At 38.0% G+C, this 19,860-nt stretch overlaps 2 protein-coding genes across 6 annotated transcripts in view; both read right to left on the minus strand.

Annotated features, from left to right (window-relative positions):
• OR1B1 (olfactory receptor family 1 subfamily B member 1) overlaps positions 1–19,860 on the minus strand; it is a 381,661-nt gene that overhangs the window by 251,435 nt on the left and 110,366 nt on the right. For 2 of the 3 annotated variants that reach the window (XR_014826703.1, XR_014826708.1), the window contains exon 2: positions 8,797–8,866. Coding sequence is in view for 1 of the 3 variants with exons in the window: in XM_084995012.1 (XP_084851138.1) it covers positions 7,473–8,426 (954 nt within the window). In the remaining 2 variants the exon portion in view is untranslated. Of the gene's footprint in view, positions 1–7,217; positions 8,448–8,796; positions 8,867–19,860 lie in introns of those variants that run through there. The other variant, XM_084995012.1, reaches the window with a different exon arrangement.
• Positions 1–19,860, minus strand: part of LOC110258975 (olfactory receptor 1J4-like) — a 244,516-nt gene that overhangs the window by 114,290 nt on the left and 110,366 nt on the right. For 2 of the 3 annotated variants that reach the window (XM_084995017.1, XM_084995018.1), the window contains exon 2: positions 8,797–8,866. The exons of the other annotated variant lie outside the window; for it this stretch is intronic. The gene's annotated coding sequence lies outside the window, so the exon portion shown is untranslated. The remainder of the gene's footprint in view (positions 1–8,796; positions 8,867–19,860) is intronic. 3 annotated transcript variants of the gene reach the window in all.

Genomic DNA, 19,860 nt, shown 5'->3' on the forward strand with positions numbered 1-19,860 from the left:
TTCAGTTACTTCTGTCCTGGTTCTAGTGGTCATGAGGCTCGATCCACATCACCTGCAAAGAGCAAGCGTGAGGATCAAGCAATGCTGAAGTTTACTCTGTGGTACTTTCAGGAGACATCTTTTCTTGCAGGGATGTCCCAAGTTTTTCAACTTTTTTTTCCTTTCATTTCTTTCCCTTTCCATTATTCATCCACTTTACGCACACACTCTTTAGTATATTCCAGGTTCATTTATTGACTACTTAAAATCTCTCAATTTGGCTGATATAATGACAGTAGGAGAAATCACACATGGTCCTGGCTTTTATGAAATGCACTGTATAACAAGGAAGACAGCACAAAACACACAGTTCCTTTGGTGCTTTCTGAGTTACAGAGCATACTAAATATCATGCACTAGATCCTCACAACAGTGCCAATGGTAGAAACTACTTTCAGCCTCACACTGCAGATAAGAAAGCTACTCTAGTGAAGGTCTTCTAGGGTCTGAGCAACAGACTCAACCCTGGATGTAACCCTGTATAGTTTTACTGGACTTAAGCACCACACGTCACAAGTTGTCAGAGTTGGAAAGAGAAGGGGAAGATGTCTGAGTCTCTATGCACCTCTGATGAGGGACTGAAGTGAACAGATGGTCCTAGCTTTGTGTGTCCAGAAACTCATTTTTAATTTTTTATTACATTATAGTTGATTTACAATGTTTCTTCAGTTTTCGTTGAACAGCACCATCACACCCAGCTCTCTGTGCTGTACACTAGGGCCCCATGGCCCATCCGTCCTTTCTCTTGTTTTTGTCTTAATTGTAATCAATTGTTATTTCCCCAATACATTTTTTTAAAACTCAGTACTGTTCTTCTGGTATGAGAGCTCTTGGTCCATTAAGTCAACTGAACTTACCTGGGATGAGGGTAGCTGTGATTCATATAACCATTGACTTTATTAATGATTAATTTTCAGTGAATAATACAATCTGCCAGTGGGTGAGAGTCTCAGGTTTTTTCTGCTCAGGTTTTCCCTATCAGCAGAGTTACGGAACACCAAAGAGGGAAATTTTTGAGACTGCATTACAGAGAAGGATCTGTTTCTTTATGAAGGTAAGAAAAGTAATTTTTAAATAGTAGAGTGTAAGAGAACATACAATAAAAAGTAGCGGTCTCTTACTCTAAGTGTATACACCTCCATATTTAGTTTTACCTCTTGTGGTGGTTTTTATTACCTCTATGTCTCTAAAGACTATCTACTTGCTTATGTATCTATGTATCAGTTTAAGAATATCTTTCAGGTCTCCATTTCCAAAGATGAAGTTTTATCTCTTGCTCCTTTCCCCAATTTTTCAATGATGGTTTTAGCTCTTTGATTAGTTGCTTTCCTGCTTTTAAAAGGTATGCCTCAGTTTATATCCTATTCACTTCAGACTCCACTTATCTCCCTCACCCCTGCACCCTCCCAACATTTGAAAAGCTGCGCCTTGATCTGTGTATTGTTAACTCTGAAGACATACAAATTATGAGTAATAGCCATAGTTAAGTCTTCCAAGTAAATGCTGAAACTCAGCAAACATTTACATGAGTATAACTTTGTATTTTCCAATGCAGAGTCAAATGATGTGCCAGGGTTATGGTTCCCCCCCCTTTTTTTTGAGGGTTGCCATGCAGCACATGAAAGTTCCCAGGCCAGGGGTCTAATCTGAGCTTCAGCTGCCAGGCTACACCACAGCCACCAGGCTATTCCACAGCCACAGAAATGCATGATCCAAGTCATATCTGTGACCTACACCCCAGTTTGCACCAACGCCAGATCCTTAACCCACTGTGTGAGGCAAGGGATTGAACTTGCAGCCTCATGGAAACAAGTTGGGTTCTTAACCCACTGAGCCACAATGGGAACTCCCTACATTTACTCTTTAGTGGGACCAGTGTTTCACCCATCTAAAAGAGAATATTCCTAATATTCAGATAAATAATCAAAATTATCTTAAGAACCTCTCTCTCTCTCTCTCAATCATATATTAAGCAGGAGCTTAACAGATAAAGAAAAAACTTATGTTTTCCAGTGTCTGTTCTTTTGTCTTTATTTCTTCCTGTAGCCTTCTCCATGTCAGTGGATATAGCTCAAATGATATGCTCCTGTGATCCTATCCTTCATTCAAGGAGTGGCCACACACAGGCATCTGCACAGAGGCTTAGATGAAGGTGAAAGAGAAGAAATGGGAAGAACGATCGAATAAGTCCCTTCATGGGGAAAAGGTGAGAGAAAATTCTCTTCAAGAAGGAAAGAAAGTCAAAGACAATAGATTTACCTATTATGAGGATAAGACTATAATAATGTGAGTCCATTTGCTTTTAAGCAAAACAAAACAGTATGTTAAAGCCAGTTAAACACAAAAATAGTACTAAGCAGTGGTAGTGTCCTTGTTGGCTGACTTCTTCAGTACTCATCTCTGTGCCTTTGTTATTTTCCAGTATCTTAATACAATTCTCATCAGAGCATGAGCTCTGCAGATCCTGTTCAGACAACTTTGAGAGACCATGATGCTGGTACAGGAGAGGACAGAGAGGCCAGTCATTCCTTTAGAAGAAATATGAAGATACACACGTATATAGATTTGTGCACTGCAAAGAGGTAAACTATACTGAAATTAGGAAGAAAGAAACAAAAGGGAGAATCCCGGGGAACGAGACAGAAAACTCTCTCTGGTTTCCCAGTTCCCACCTGGTACGTCAGGGACATGCAGCATCGTGAGGAAGGGAGAGCACTATGCTGTCAAACCCAAATTGTGCTTATTCTTGTCTTTCTTCTCTGATGAAAGCACCAAGGGACATATGAGTCCTCAGTGTTTTATCCATAGCTAAATGTCATGAATATGCTCTACATAATGCCTCCTTGATCTAAATTCTATTTCTAGACTGTTCCCCTGTGTGGAGGAATCACAAAGGTTGAATCGGAGATGTATAGATCTGAATCTCTTTTGATCTGCCTCAAGACTATATCTTAAAAACTCTCACAAAATAAATTAGGTCCCCTGTCACACATTTCTTGCATCTGGCACTGTGCCCTGTATCTCCATACTCTCTCTGATTGCATGACTATATTCTCCAACTAAGCCTTCATATTTTCAGTCAAAAAAAAATACTGTTCTGTGTCATAATTGACATTTCCACCACCTCATTGCTTTCCTTGACTAATATTTGTACCTCATTCTATTCTGTAGCATTTTAGGTACCAATGTCACATTGTTTTTCTGCAAGAGGATGATAATTTCTTATTTTCTATCTGCTTTCTATTTACTACTATGGTACAATGTAAACATAATCCCACCTTTTCTCTGTATCTAATATCACACACTCAATTTAGAAAATCTGGGTAGAGCTGTGTTCCCTCTTCTCCCCCTTCTCAGAAAATTATGGATTCATTTTTTATCATCTTCCAAAGAAGCTTTTCTATAGAACAGCTCATCCCAATGAGGCAGGCTCACAAGTACTGCCTCCGGGATTCTACCAACCCCAGGAAGCTCCAATTTTGTTCAGGTGAAACATTAATTAGAATGGGCTGAGACCTTATACCTTCCTGCATCAACTGGGATTGTAGCTCAGGTGCCTGCTCCTTCTCCATCCTTATATCTAAATCTCACTGAGGCAAAAACTATAAAGTTTCTGAAAACAATTGTGTCTGTAGAGAAGTTCTACCCTTTGGGGGACACTGTTGCTTCACATAATGTCAACATTAAGGCAAGAGACAACCTTAAGGGCAACTCAGTTTCCATTACATCATCTCAAGAAGCCATCTTTCCTAATATATAGTTTCTGTAATTGTTGAGTGTTTGGTATTAATCCAAACATCTTAACATAGCTGAGTTCTTTGCAAAGCATGAGGCTTTATATTATAGCCATGGGACAACTCTGATGGCAACTATGTTTTCATTCTGCTCACCAGTGACTTTCTCATTTCCTGCCCTCACCCAATTGCATCCTTTTGCTAGATTTCATCTAGCTATTTTGTTTCTCTATTTTAGAACTATCATCTTCAGAATATCTGATTTAAACATGACAGCAGAAGATAGAGCACCATACTGAAAACTCAGATTATATGAAAATTGGAGAGATTCTTGGGAATGCAGACTCTTGTGACCAAGACCATGTAGTTGTTGGTCTGGGTAATTTAAAATTACACAAATATATTCTATCCTGGTTCAGTGACTTTTATCCTGACTCTTTGTTCTTGTAGTTGATGCATAGTTCTTCCTATTTTTAGAGTTCCTATAATATTGATTCTGATGGTATTTGCCAATTTTTTTGGTGTTTCAAGGGAGTAATGGCCCCTGGAGTTTCCTCCTCTGTCACATTTTGCTCCAAATGGCTCTATTGGCATTCACAATCTCCCAGTCTACATTGCTTGTCCTTCATTGGAACATGACCCACCCCCCACTGAGGTATGTAATTTCATTCAAGTCTTCACAAATTGACCTACAGATTCAATGCAATCTCTCTCAAAATCCCAGTGAACCATTTTGCAGAAATGGAAAAGAGAAAATCTAGTATTCATATGAAATTGCAAGGAACAATGAGTACTCAAAACAATCTTGGAAGAAAACCAAAGTTGGTGTGAACAAAGTTGAAAGACTCACCTGTCCCTATTTCAAAACTTATTGCAAAACTATAGCAATCAAAAGAATATGGTAGTTACAAAAGGAAAGATACATAAAATGATGGACTGTAATTCAGACCCCAGGCATAAACCCATTTATCTTTGTCAATCGATTCTTGACAAGGCGATGAAGAAGAGTGGGGAAGATAATCTCCTCAAAAAATGAGGTGTTGGAGAAATTGGATAGACCCAAATAGAGAGATAAAATTGAAACTCTATTTATACCAGACACAAAAAATAGCTCAAAATGGAGTAAAGACTTAAACATAAGACCCGACACCATAAAACTCCTAAAAGAAAACAAGAAGGAAACTCCATATTAATCTGGGCTATGATTTTCTGGATATGACAACAAAAGCACAAACAACAGAAGCAAAAATCAAATGACACTACATCAAACTGAAAAGCCTCTTCACACCAAAAGAAACAATGGAATGGCAACCTACAGAATGGGAGAAAATATTTGCAAACTGTGTATCTGAAAGGGGTTAATATCCAAAATATATAAAGAACTTACACAATTCAGTAATAAGAAGAACCAAAACATCTGATTGAAAAATGAAAAAAAAATAAATTTCCACTCCAAAAAAAAAAAAAAAAAGAAAAATGAGATCTGAGTAGATACAAGAATCTAAAAGCAAATGGATGTGAGTACATGCATAATTGAATCAGTTAATTGCACAGCAGAAATTACCGCAACATTGTATATCAACCATACTTCAATATAACTTTTAAAAATGAAACAAAAAAGAAGATATCCAAATGTCTAAGAACATGCTCAACATCAATACTCATCAGGAAATGCAAATCTGAGCTGCAATAAAGGAGTGCCTTTGTGGCTCAGTGGGATAAGGATCTGGCATTGTTACTGACATGGCTCTTGTTACAGCTGTGGTGTGGGTTCAGCCTCTGGCCTGGGAATGTCCACGTGCTGTAGGTGTGGCCAAAAAAAAAAGGCAATGAAAGTAGCACTGCACACGTTAGAATCTATTATCAAAAAGACAAGTATTGGCAAAGATGTGGAGAAAAGGGAGCCCTTGGAGACTGATGGTGGAAATATAAATTGGCACTATGGAAAATAGTATGGAGGTTCTTAAAAAAATTAAAAATACAGCTGGCATAATATCCAGCAATGCCACTTCTAGGTATATATCCAAAGGAAATGAAAACAGGATATCTGCAAAAAGATATCTGCACTCCCATGTTTCTTACAGCATTATTCACAATAGCCAAGATTTGGAGACAACCTAAGTGTCCGTCAATGGATGAATGGATAGAGACTATGTGGTATATACCTACAATGGAATATTATTAGATCATGAAAAAGAAAGAAATCCTGCCCATTTATGAAAACATGGATGGACCTCCAGGGCATTAAGCTAAATGAGATAAGTCAGACAAAGACAATACTGTATCATCTCACTTACACTGGGAATCTAAAGAAACCAAACTTACAAAAACAGAGAATAGAATGGTGGTGGCCAGGAACTAGGGAATGGGGGAGGTGGAGAGATATCGCTTAAGGGTACAAACCTACAGTTAGATAAGTCTTGGAGATATGGCACAGCACAGTGATTATAGACAACAATACTGTATTATAAACTTCAAAGTTTCTGAGAGACTAGGTCTTAATTGTTACCATCACAAAAAAGAAATGATAATTATATGACATGATAGAGGATAACGCTATGCTGATAATCACATTGCAATATACAAATGTATCAAGTCAACACATTGAACTTCTGCAGTGTTATTGTCCATAACACGTCGATTAAAATGTTTTAATTGGCATTGTAAATCTCTCAAGAGCTAACAAAATAGAGCCCAATGTCCAGTTTCCAAAAAGCTAAACATAGGCAATTTTTCCCTCTACTGCTGAAATAGTTCCCTGTTCCTTGTTTCATACATCAAAGTATTTAGCTTGCATTTCCTCCATATATTTTACTTGAGAAATGTAAGTTAAAATTAATGTATATAAAATAGAATTCACAGGTATCAGAATAAGATGCTCACACTCTGAGAGGCCCATGGAAACTGCGGTTTGCATGAGGAATAGAAAAATCATGGCCCACATTTCACAGTCAATTCTGGGCATATATTTGCTCACTTAAAGAATAAGGCAGGAAATTACCATCTTTATTTACCTGAATTCTTCTCTTCCACTAACTCTCTGGAATATACCAATACACTCCCCAAAGGCAAGAACACCAAGTTCAAGGCTACTGCAATTAACTCCACTGTCTCTGCTTTAGTTCAGAATTTCACAATAGTATCAACAATTTTTTTTTTGTCTTTTTAGCTATCTCTTGGGCCGCTCCAGTGGCATATGGAGTTTCCCAGGCTAGGGGTTGAATCGGAGCTGCAGCCACCGGCCTACTCCAGAGCCACAGCAACACGGGATCCGAGCCAAGTCTGCAACCTACACCACAGCTCAGGGCAATGCCGGATCATTAACCCACTGAGCAAGCAACCCGCAACCTCATGGTTCCTAGTCGGATTCGTTAACCACTGCGCCACGACGGGAACTCCAGTATCGACATATTTCTTCAAAATATTGGAATTAAACAATCCAGGCCTAGTGACTCATTTTTATCCACTGTGATAAGTCAAGATAAATGGCCTGAGGGAATATTCCAGAGGCATGCTGATGAGGAAACCCCGGCATGAATTTGGAATGTTCACAGCTATCAGAGTACCATATCAACAAAAGCTGAATCTGGAGTTCCATAAATTGTCCAGGCCAACTGCCCCACTCAACTCCAAACGCAGACATACTCCTGTCTGCCCACCTCTTTCCTTACTTAACCAATATGGCATGAGGCAGGCTAATCAGGAGGCCACCTTCCCTCCCCTAAGCAGCCTTTGGAGTGCATGCTTGACATCCTTGTTGCGGAGGCTGTACACAAAAGGGTTGGCCAGAGGTGTGATGGCAGTGTACATCACGGCAGCAACCATATCCTGATCCTGGGAGTTCTGGGAAGGAGGCTGGAAGTAGACCCAGATGATGGTGCCATAGAAAAAGCCTACCATGGTGAGGTGGGACCCACAGGTGGAGACCGCACGGTGGCGACTAGCCGCTGAAGGCAAACGTAGGATGGTGGCCCCAATGCGGAGGTAGGAGAGTACAATGAGGGTACAGGGGCCCAGCATGAGGAAACCACCTTCCACGAATATGGTCAACTCATTGGGGCGGATGTCAGAGCAAGAGGCTCGCAGAAGTGGGCGGTGGTCACAAAAGAAGTGGGCGAGGTGAACATTGCCCTCAGCATCCCCAGCCCAGGAGAGAGGCCAGAGGAGCCCCACGTGCAGCATGGTGTGCACCACTGACACTGCACAGCTCAAGGCCAGTAAGCGGGCACAGAGCCTGCGATTCATCACTGAGTGGTAGTGCAGAGGGTCACAGATGGCCACATAGCGATCCAGAGCCATGACAGAAATAACAAGAGTATCTGTAACTCCAAATACATAGAAGAAGAAAAACTGGGCCAGGCAGCGGGCCGCGGGAAGGGCTGGGTCACGAGTGACCAAGTGGGCCAGCAGCTGGGGCAGGGTGACTGTGGACAACCCCATGTCTATCATGGAGAGCCCACGGAGCAAATAGTACATAGGTGAGTGGAGCCTGGAGTCCCAGGAGATGAGCAGCACTAGAATCACATTCCCTGTTATGGTGGTCAGGTAAACAGCCAGGAACAGGAGGAAGAGGACATTGTGGGGGACTCTAGATCTTGAGAACCCGAGAAGCAAGAAGACTGGAGAATGTGAGGCATTAGGGGCACAGCCCATGATGAGTGACAATGAGTCTGCCTGAAAGAGAATCTGATTTAAAAATCAAAAGCAAGTCATGGGTCATAGCAATGAGAGGTTAAAGACTCTAGTTAATTTTTTTTTTATGTTTGTCAAGCTTCCTAGAACTTAAATTCAACTGACCATTATGGCACTTCCTCCAAGTCTATGACTTTACTCTGTTCATTTGTTCTAGAACTGTCTCCTTTATTTCCTCTTTTTCATCAACTCTAATGGGTTCTTTTATGTAATCCTTATACCCTGATAAAGTCCCCCACACAGTTGTAAACCCTTCCTTCAATATGGTCTTTTCACCCAACTACTGTTTATCTCCAAAGGCAAACTTCTTTAAAAAAATTCCTGCACTCACCGTCTTTAACTTCTCATCTTCTACTCACAGTCCATCTCATGGTGGTTCTCATTATTTCTTCCATCTGAACCTGTAGTGAATATGATATTCCATTTAATACATAATATGGACGGAAATAGTTCTTTATAGGTAGTTAGGTTTTACAGTGTAATTGCTTCTGGTTGTCATGAAATAACTTATTTTTCCTTTTTATTTGATTCAGTTGGCTAAGAGCATCATCATCCATCTGACTGGATGGGGGAATCTCCCCTTCACTTCCCATACTCAATCACCCCTTGACTTGTTTTTCCTTATATCCATCCTTTGCTCTCAGACCTCTATTGAAATTTCAGCATCTCTGGCCAGTTCTACTTTCATAGTCTAATTACTAGTTTCTTTACTTATCCCACCTGGTAGAACTTTTACACATATATGTCAGAATAAAATTTCCAAATTCCTTCAGAATGAAATCCAAATAGTTGGAACTGGCTTGAAAGCAATTTTCATTGTCAGTACTTTACAGTTTTTATTTGGTTTTCTGAGCATGCTAAGCTCTCATATTTCTGTAGAACTTCTCATGCTATTTTTTTAACTTTACCTTCCTGAAATAGGAGGTCTAAATAATACTCTCTCACTCAACATGGAAAGAAATTTAGAAAAATACAATAATCATCCTTTTAAGTTCAAAACTGAGCTTTCAAGAATGTTAGAGAAATACAAGTGTTGATAATCAAGGAGTGATATGAAAAACTAACATCTAAAGCATCTGTGATGGTGGTGGTGGTAACAGGTAAGTGGGAGAGGACATGGCATCAGTCTTCAGAGCCCAGAGACTTAAGTGTTACCCCCCATATGGGATAGGACTTGAGTGTTTAATAGGCTTGCGTGAGACAAGAGGTAGACACCACCGCATAAATTTAGAACAGTCAAAAGGCTAAACTTTCGGTGAGTAGGCATACACAAATAGGAAAGTACATGTAGATATAAATACGGGTATAGAGGACTTCCTGCTGTGGCACAATGGATTAGTGGGATCTCTGCAACACCCAGATGCAGGTTCAATCCCCAGCCCAGCATGGTTAAAGGGTCTAGTGTTGCCAAAGCTATGGTGTAGGTCACCACTGCAGTTCAGATCTGATTCCTGGACTGGGAATGCCATATGATGTGGGACACCCAAAAAAGAAAGAAGAAAAAAATGGATAGATAGATAGACAGAGGCAGATAGACAGATATAGATACAGACATAGATATCTAAATATAGATTATATAGATACAGATATGTACATAGATATCCCCTTCACTATGGGAAACCCAAAGTATTTCTCAACCTGTGCTACATGTAGCTAGAACTATCTACCTGTGGAACTATCTCCCACGGGACTGCATTATGGGTCTGTACAGCACATGGAGTGGATAAAGCTGATGTACCCGACACAAACACTCCTAAAATACGCAAATTGATGGGCTAACATAAAAACCATTCTCAGACTGGTATTATTAACCACTATCCCCTACATTCCTGACATATTTTTTTCAATCTCCATCATATTGTAAAATTATTAATTTCATCTTCCATCTCTCAGTGATTATGTCTTTTCTATTTATATTTTTTCTCTTCTTCTCCCAAGACCTTCACCATAAAGGGGCCTCAAGAGTAAAACTGAAGAATGTATCTAATCCTAGGATCCCATTGGCCAACTTAATACTGAGTCCTCAGAAATGCACATCTTGGGGTTACCGTCATGGCTCAGCAATAATGAACCCAACTATTATCCAAGAGGATGTAGTTTTGATACCTGGCCTCGCTCAGTAGGTTGAGGATCTAGCACTGCCATGAGCTCTGCTGTAGGTCACAGAAACGTCTTGGATCCCATGTTGCTGTGGCTGTGGTGTAGGCCTGTGGCTAGAGCTCTGATTCGACCCCTACCCTGAGAACTTCCATATGCTGCAGGTGTGGCTCTAAAAGGACAAAATATAAACTAAATAAAATTTAAAAAATAAATGCACACATAGCTGCCTCACTTCTCAAGTAAAGGGCTGTAGGGTCCATGCTATCATTCTGGTAAAAAAAAAAATGTACATAATGAAACAGAGTATATAGGGAGGGTATATAATATAGATGAGGAGCTCAAGGAGAATGATTAAGACAGAAAAGAAAAAGAGACAGAAGGACCATCAAAAGAAAAGCACAGAAGGGGTGGAGTATGAAGAAGAGGACAAAATGTGGATCTAATTATTACAAATCATTCACACTGGGTATTTTTCATAATTCCTAAAAGCAATTGGAATGACTGTTTTTCTCACAAAGCAAACTTTTTATTTTAATAATGATGAGCAACTGTAATCTCTGCCTCTGGAAATACCTGAGAGCAGGGTGAACAAAAAGAATGTGATTTTTAAAAATTAGTCTTATTCTTACATACCTGAATTTGCCCACTGTTCTCAGGAAATAATTTGGGCTAGATTGAGGACAAAAGGTAATCACATGATCCAAAAGAGGATTCATTTTTCATCCATTTGTTGATTAATTTATCTGTTCTACAAATAGTGATTTCTTGCTTGTGATGGGACATTAAAAAACAAACAACACAATGAGGAAAGAAAAATCAGCATTGGATGAAAATCACTGTGGTAAGTAATACAATGAATACAAGCAAAAGGGCTTGTGGAATTATTTGGCACAGGTCTTATGTGCTTAGGTGAGGTTGGGGACAGGCTGAGGTTATGAAGAGTTTCCTAAGAAGTAAGAAGATCAAAGAAATGTGTACCCATTAAAAAATATCCTAGTTGATGCCAAAACTGCCTTCCCTTTTACTCGGAGGACAGCTGGCATTCTGAATGAGTTATATGAGTGTGATATAACTGTGTATGCGTGTGTCTATGTATGTGTGTGTATACTGATTATAACCTTCATGTATATGATGAAAATTAAGAAATTACTGAAAAACAGAATTTACTGTCAAATAGGGAGTTTCTTCTAAACTCCCATCCCTTACATTCTACATTTCTTTCTTTAATTTTTAAATAAAATATAGTTGATTTACAATTTTCTACCACTTTCTGCTGTACAATGTAGTTCTTTATTTATAAAAATATTGATGTAGTTTCTAAGAGATGACCAAATGGAACAATGTAATGCATGACACAGAAATTGAGACGCAATGGAGAAAAGAATAAATGGGTAGAGAAAACAAAGAATACAAAGTAGTGGGAAAGAGACAGAATGGAAATGAAGGATGGAAAGAGACTCATATAGTGAATGGATGAATGGAGAGAAAATAAGCAAATAAGGGGAGGAACTTTGGAAATGAGAGGAGAAAGAAGCATACTTGAGGATGGGAAATTTTTAATGTTTGCAGTTGAATCAGTGAGCAGAAATAAGGATTTGGAGGAGACAGGTGTGTGGATGCTGATGAAGAGAAAGGTGGAAATGTGGAAGGAGCAGAAGGAGAGCAGAATGGAGAAGGGGGTAATGGAATGGTTTAAATGAAAGAGAAGGGTAGGCAGATGTGAGAAATGGGGCATCAGCATGGGAACAGAAAGGCGGGCTAGTGGAAGAGACTCTCAGGGTGAGGAGAGAGAGGGGCATGGCTGTGTGGACAAAAAGGAGAACCAGAGTGAGAGATCTGTTCTTGATAGAGGTAAGAATTGGTCAAGGGTAGTTTCCCCACCCACACCCTCATTTGGCAAGAAAGGACTTCTCTGACTCTGGACTTTGTGGCTCCAGGCTTCTATCAGTCTTCAAGGGTCTGGCGATGGTGTTGAAGGACAGACCAGTGCACGAAGCTGGAAGTCAGGACTAGGGAGGTGAGGTGAGATTTAGAGATTGTGGGGCCCCTGAGACCTTTTCCCTAGAGCCACCTGGGGAAAGTAGGTACAAAGCCTGCCATTGCAGAGAGCGAGAAAGTATGGACACAATCTCAAGGGAAAATTAAGGGCATCTCAAATCTCTGGCAATAACTTCATGCATGGATCCTGATGGGATGGGAGACTACTTAATCAAAGCCTAAGCATCACACATGGCAGACATTTGTGTCTCATTATCCAAATCACTCTCTCAGTCATCACATTATTTTCTTCTTGAGATATTATACACATGATGTAATGACCTAAAAGTGTAGCTCTGGAGCCAAATAAAAGTAAATACAATTCTGAGATCTACCACTTTTATATTCTGTCAATTTGGCAATTATTTAACACCTCTGAGTTCTCATCACCTTATGTGTAAAGTGATAATAACACCGAATTTTAAAATGAAAAATGATGGCTATAAGGATGAGAGTATTATATATAAACTTCTGATTATAAACACTTCCATGTAGTAAAAGGCTCAAATCATAATTGTTCTTGTTGCTGCCACCATTTGTGCTACAATCATTGTAGGTGTGATTTCACCAAAGTGAATTCAGATTTTTCAGAAGCTTGTAGAATGCACTTTATTTATTTATTTTAAAATTCAATGAATTTTAGGATGCACTTTTTTTTTTTTTTGGTCTTTTTAAGGCCACGCGGGCAGCATATGGAAGTTTCCAGGCTAGGGGTTGAATCCAAGCTGCAGCTGTCAAAGTACACCACAGCCACAGCAACTTGGGATCTGAGCTGCATCTGTGACCTGCACCACAGCTCACAGTAATGCCAGATCCTTAACCCACTGAGTGAGGCCTGGGATGGAACCTGCATCCTCATGGATACAGTTTGGGTTTGTTACCGCTGCGCCAGGATGCACTTTAAAGCGTCCAGTTCCTTTATGTGTTTTGGAGGGAAGGGGCTTGTGATTAATTCACCTCTGTGTCCAGGGCCTAGCATGGTGCCTGGCACAAAGCAAGCACTTAGGAAAGACTGGCTGGATAAATGACTGAGCGACAATTCTTCTCTCTTAGTTCCCTACCAATGAAATATCCTATTTTGCCTGCCATTCTCCAACAGAGTGTTGACCAAAAGTGAATATTTATTTATATTTAAAGAAAAATGGAAACAATTAGAAGAATTTTGATTTCTTTAGTTCATTTTTTAAATTAAAATTTCCAATATTAATTTATTCCATTCAAGCATCAAACAACAAATTCTATGTTGAAATTAAATTGCTTTTCAATATCTCTCCTAAATAAAGATAAATTCAGATACTATTTTCTACTTAGTGATTTCAGAAATAAATAGATTGACAACTATTCAATTGTGGATTTATGTAACAGTGCAACTCACACCTGCCTTCTACTAATAGTTGTCAATTGCCATTCATTAAAATTGGTTTTATATGATTGATTTCTAGAAAAGCTTCGACTAAGCATCTAGTTTTATTATATGAAAGAAGGAAATAAATATTTGAAATTATTAATATCATTTTGTCATATAAGAATCTCTATCTGCATTTATACCACTAGCAAAGTTAAAAACCAAGGATAGATTAAGTTCAGAACTGGACTTGAATTTAAAATCTTCACAGTAATGCCCCCCTATTGATTTCATTTCACTTAAACAACACACCATATGTCTTTTTTAATACAAAATATTTTTTACATTACTGGAATTTTATTTGTTTTATTTTATTTTCTTGGCTGCACCTGCAGCATGCAGAAATTCCTAGGCCAGGGATAGAATTCTCCTCACAACAGAGATATCACCAGGTCCTTACCACACTTGAGCTACAAAGGAACTCCTCATATGTCTTTTAATCATTGTTCTTACTTGAAATGTGCGTACAATACTTGGCTTGAGTTTAATTTGTATATAGATTTTTAAAGTTTTAGAGTAGAAATAGTATATTAGTAAATTTATTAAGGCTTAGAATTTTTCTGTTTATGCTTATAATACTAACTGGTATAACCCTGGGTCCCATGGGATTTTTTTTTTCATTTTAAAGGAATCTGTAGATCATCTACATTTGAATAATTACTGTTGTAGAAGATTTACCAAAAGGCAATCCAAACGTGACTCTCTGAGTTCTCATCATGGCTCAGTGGATATGAATCTGACTAGCATCCATGAGGATGCAGCTTCAATTCATGCCTCACTCAGTGGGTTGAGGATCTGGCATTGCCATGAGCTCTAGTGTAGGTTGCAGATGCAGCTCGGATCCTGCATTGCTGTTGTTGTCCTGTAGGTTGGAGGCTACAGCTCTGATTTGACCTCTACCCTGGGAACCTCCATATGCTGTGGGTTTGGCCCTAAAAAGAAAGGAAAAAAAAAGACTCAATATATTAATGTACATGTCTTAAATCCCTGGGGATTGGAACAATGTAGGGAAATAATTTACAACTCTTCTTTCCTCAAGTTATAGATTATGAGAGGCAGCCATTGTGATCACCATGCAGAAGTCAAAAACTTTTGCTCCAAGCTGAAAGTGTCGGTTACACGAGGCTGTAGTTTTCACAAACTTGGCCTCATTTTGAAACCCAGTACTCCTGTGGTCAAAGCAGACAGACAGAGGCTCAGACCAGCTAGAGGAGGACTGGGCATTGGGTCTGCAAAGGATAGGTGCTGGAGAATTGGCTGATGACATGTAATTTGACCAAGAGGAAAACATTTCCCAGCGATAGAAAAGATTCTGAGTTGGATAAGCGGGTAGTGATGATAAAATACTAATTAGTATATCATGTTGGGTGCTGACTATGTGATAGACCCCATGGTAGGTATTACCTGCTTTGTTCATTTCATGCTCGCAGTGGCACTTTGGGGTTAGTACTGCGACAGGCACTATAGCTTAGTGTTTAGGCTGATGACTGAAGTTGCAACCCCACCTCTAACCCTTACCAACTATGTGATCTTGGGAAAAAGTAAGTTTTCTCCTCAGTAAATTGGGGTAATAACTGTTCATGCCTCATGAATTTGTTAATGAGTAATAAATGGGATGTAAAATACTAAAAACAAGGAAACAGCACACAGGAATAGCTATTCCTGTTGAAATACTTCGAAAGTAGCTAATTGAGGTTCTCCACTGTGTTAATTTAACAAAGATTCAAAATTGGACTTTGATTTAAAATCCCCACTATTTTGGCCTTAATTTAATTTGTATCTTTATTAAAGTTTTAAAGTCATTTACTAGTAAATATACTAATAAATGCATTATTGGTAAATAATAATTTTGTTATTATTTGCTACAAAAATAAATGCTTTTTTAAAAATATTTTAAAGATTCAGTTCTTAGTATGTCTGAAACCAAACCTGTTCTTAACCACCAACTGTAACCCTCTCCAATGTCTGAGCTTTTTCTCTAGAGCTCCAAGATAAGTAGCATTATGTTCTGCCTCCCAGGTTGTCAATGGCAAAATTTTTACCAAATATGTTACCATAATATATAATGCCATATTTTAGTCATCAATAAGTGTTTCCTTTCCTCCTTTGCCCTGCCCTTAAGCCTCACTGTTTAGGTTTTGGTTGTAAGAAATACTCCCATCCTAGACACAAATTCTACATCAGTAAAGATAGACTAGATCATTCTTCATTAAGAAACAGACTCAAAATATCAATGAATTAAAGCTGTCAAGTCACCCTGTCAATTCACAGAGGGTTGATAGAGGGGCTCCACTTTGCACTACCCTTTATTGGACACATGGTCTGATGATGCCTCCACCACATAGCACATTGCTGTTTACGAGGACAGGAAAGGAGGTATAGCAAATTGCACCCTAGATCTTAAATGCCCACTCATAAGTGAAACACAGAACTTCTATTTTAACATCTTTGCCCAAGTAAGTCTCACAGCTACATCTAATTTCAAAGGAATGGAGAAATACAATCCTTCCCTGTGCCTGGAAAGAGAGAGAATGGAAATGTTTGTGAACAGCCCCCCTCAAAATCTCCCACATTTATTAGTTAAGAGTTTGGTACTGTGGGAATTTCCACCATGGCTCAGTGGTAATGAACCCAGGTAGTACCCATGAGGATGCCAGTGCAATCCCTGGCCTTGCTCAGTGGGTTAAGGATCCCACATTGCCCTGAGCCATGGTGTAAGTCACAGACATGGCTTGGATCTGGCATTACTGTGGCTGTGGTGTAGACCAGCAATGTCTCCAATTCACCTCCTAGCCCCAGAATTTCCACATGCCACAGGTGCAGCCCTAAAAGTGAAAAAAAAAAAAAGGAATTTGGTACTGGTTAATGTATAGAGAGATGCAACAATTCAAAAAGAAGAAAGTCCAAATACAGTCACAAATGAATGTGAGAATTCAGCATATAGTAAATGTGTATTTCAAATCGATTAGGAAAAGATGAATTATATGAGTGATGTTTTCACATCTCAATTCGTTTTTAAAAGTCAAGCTCAACCTCACCCATGAAACCAAAATAAATTTTGCAGATCATAGATTAACATGTAAAAAATGTGAAATCATAATAGCCTTAAAATACAAATGATTTTAAATAAGTTTGAGGGCATATAGATTTGATAAGCACAAAGAAAAATTCAGAAGCAAACTTCAAAATTAACTTCATGTTCATTACATAAAAATGTAATGTTTCCTTATGGCAAAAAAAATATACCTTTAATAAATGAGAAAAAATATACAGGAAAATATTTGTGAGTGCATATGTCAAACAAAAGGCTATTTTTCCTATATAACTGCTAAGTACAAGATGTACAATCTAATAAAAGTCCAAAGGGCAAAGGATATAAGAAGATAGTCGACAATAAAGAAAATAAAAATGACTTTTAGGTAATTAAAATACATTTAAAATATGTACAGTGATGAGATGTTTTAGAATATGATATCAAAAAACACCAAAATACATGAGAGGTGGTTTTTAATTTCCTTCTTGACTTCCTCACTGACCCACTTTTTTTTAGTAGCATGTTGTTTGGTCTCCATGTAGTAGGTGTTTGGTCTCCATGTAGTAGGTTTTTTCTCACTTCTTTTCCTGTGCTTGATGACTAGTTTCATGCTATTGATGTCAGAGAAGATACTTGAAATAATTGCTATACTCTTAAATTTGTTGAGGTTAGCTTTGTGCCCCAATATGTGATCAATTCTTGAGAATGATCCATGTGCACTTGAGAAGAAGGTATAGTATGATTTTTTTGGATGTAATGTCCTGAAAATGTCAATTAAGTCTAACTTTTCTATTGTTTCCTTTAGGATCTCTGTTGCCTTATTGATTTTTGTCTAGAGGATCTGTGCATTGATGTGAGTGGGGTGTTACAATTACCGACTATGATTGTATTCCCATTAATTTCTCCTTTTATGTCAGTTAATATTTGTTGTAGGTATATGGGTGCTCCTATAACAGGTGCATGTATGTTGATGATTGTAATATCCTTTTCTTCTATGGATCCTTTAACCATTAAATAGTGTCTTTCTTTATGGCCTTTGTTTTAAAGTTTATTTTGTCTGATATGAATATTGCAACTTCTGCATTCCTCTCTGAATCACTGGCATGAAACATCTTTTCCCTTACACCCACTTTCAATCTATAAGTGTCCTTTGCCCTAAGATGAGTCTCTTGTAAGCAGAAGATTGAAGGTTTTTTTGCTTTTTTATCTAATCTGCCACTCCGAGTCTTTTGATTGGCACATTTGGTCCATTGACATTTAAGGTGATTGTTGATAGATACGTATTTATTGACATTGTAAACCTCGTTTGCCAATTGATTCTGTTTCTTTTCATTTCTCTTTTTTGGTTGGATGATTTCCATTTATTTTATGATTGAATACTTTTCAGTTGTTGTGAATGTAATGTTTGGTTTTGATTTGCGGTTGCCCTGTTTTTTAAGTATTTTAACCCCTTCCTATATCTGCTTGCTTTAGCCTGATAATGATATAGGTTCAAACACATCCTTTAAAAAAATGAAAAAGAATCTAATTTTTCTTACTTCCCTTGCCCACATTGTATGAATTTTATGTCTTTTTATATCTTTTTTTTTTTAACATCTTCAAGGTTAGATAAGTATGCTGGCTTATTTGAGTGACTGCTTTCCAACTGTGGTTTCCACCATCCTAGATTTTTCTCTCTCTTTTTGTTTTAAATTTACAGAAGACCTTTCAGTATTTCTTTTAGAATGAGATTTGTATTGCTATACTCTTTTAGTTTTTATTTTTATTTTTGGAAAAGTCTTTATTTCCCCTTATATTTTAAATGATATTCTTGCAGGATAGAGTATTCTAGATTGCAATTTTTTTTTCTTTTAGCACATGAAATATAGCTTGCCACTCCCTCCTGGCCTGTAGTGTTTCTGTAGAGATATCAGTTGCTCAATATGTATGGGATGCTGCAAAAGCAGTGCTCAGAGGGAAATTCATAGCAATACAGGCCTTCCTCCAAAAAGAAGAAAAATCTCAATTCAACAACGTAATACACCACCTAAATTAATTAGAAAAAGAAGAACAATCAAAACCTAAAGTCAGCAGAAGGAAGGAAACCATAAATATCAAAGAGGAAATCAATAAAATAGAGATTCAAAAAACAATAGACAAAATCAATCAAACTAAGAGATGGTTCTTTGAAAAGGTAAACAAAATTGTCAAACCTCTGGCTAGATTCAGCTAGAAGAGGAGAGAAAAAACCCAAATAAACAAAATTAGAAATGAAAAAGGAGAAGTCAAAATGGATACTACAGAAATACAAAAAAATAAAAAATAAAAACAAAAAACATAAGAAAATACTATCAACAATTATATGCCAAAAAAATTGGACAATCTAGAAGAAATGGACACCTTTCTAGAGACCTACAGCCTGCCAAAACTGAATCAAGAAGAAATAGACCAAATGAACTGAACAATCACTAGAAATGACATTGAATACTTCATAAAAACACTCCCTACAAATAAAAGTCCAAGACCAGATGGCTTCACAGGAGAATTCTACCAGACATGCAAAGAAAAATAAAAGACATAAAAGGAATCCAAATTGAAAAGGAAGAATTAAAACTATCACTATTTGCAGATGACATGATACTATACCTAGAGAATCCTAAAGACTCTACCAGAAAACTGGTAGAGCTCATATATGAGTTCAGCAAAGTCACAGGATACAAAATTAATACACAAAAATTTATGGTATTTCTATATATTAACAATGAAAGATCAGAAAGAGAAATTAGGGAAGCAATCCCATTTACCATCACATCCAAAAGAATAAAATACCTAGGAGTAAA

The sequence above is a fragment of the Sus scrofa genome, chromosome 1 (genome assembly GCF_054392235.1).
Source record: "Sus scrofa isolate SSC_HxYL_T2T_F1_AM1 chromosome 1, Sscrofa_HxYL_maternal_Yorkshire_Landrace_v2.0, whole genome shotgun sequence".
NCBI lineage: Eukaryota > Metazoa > Chordata > Mammalia > Artiodactyla > Suidae > Sus > Sus scrofa.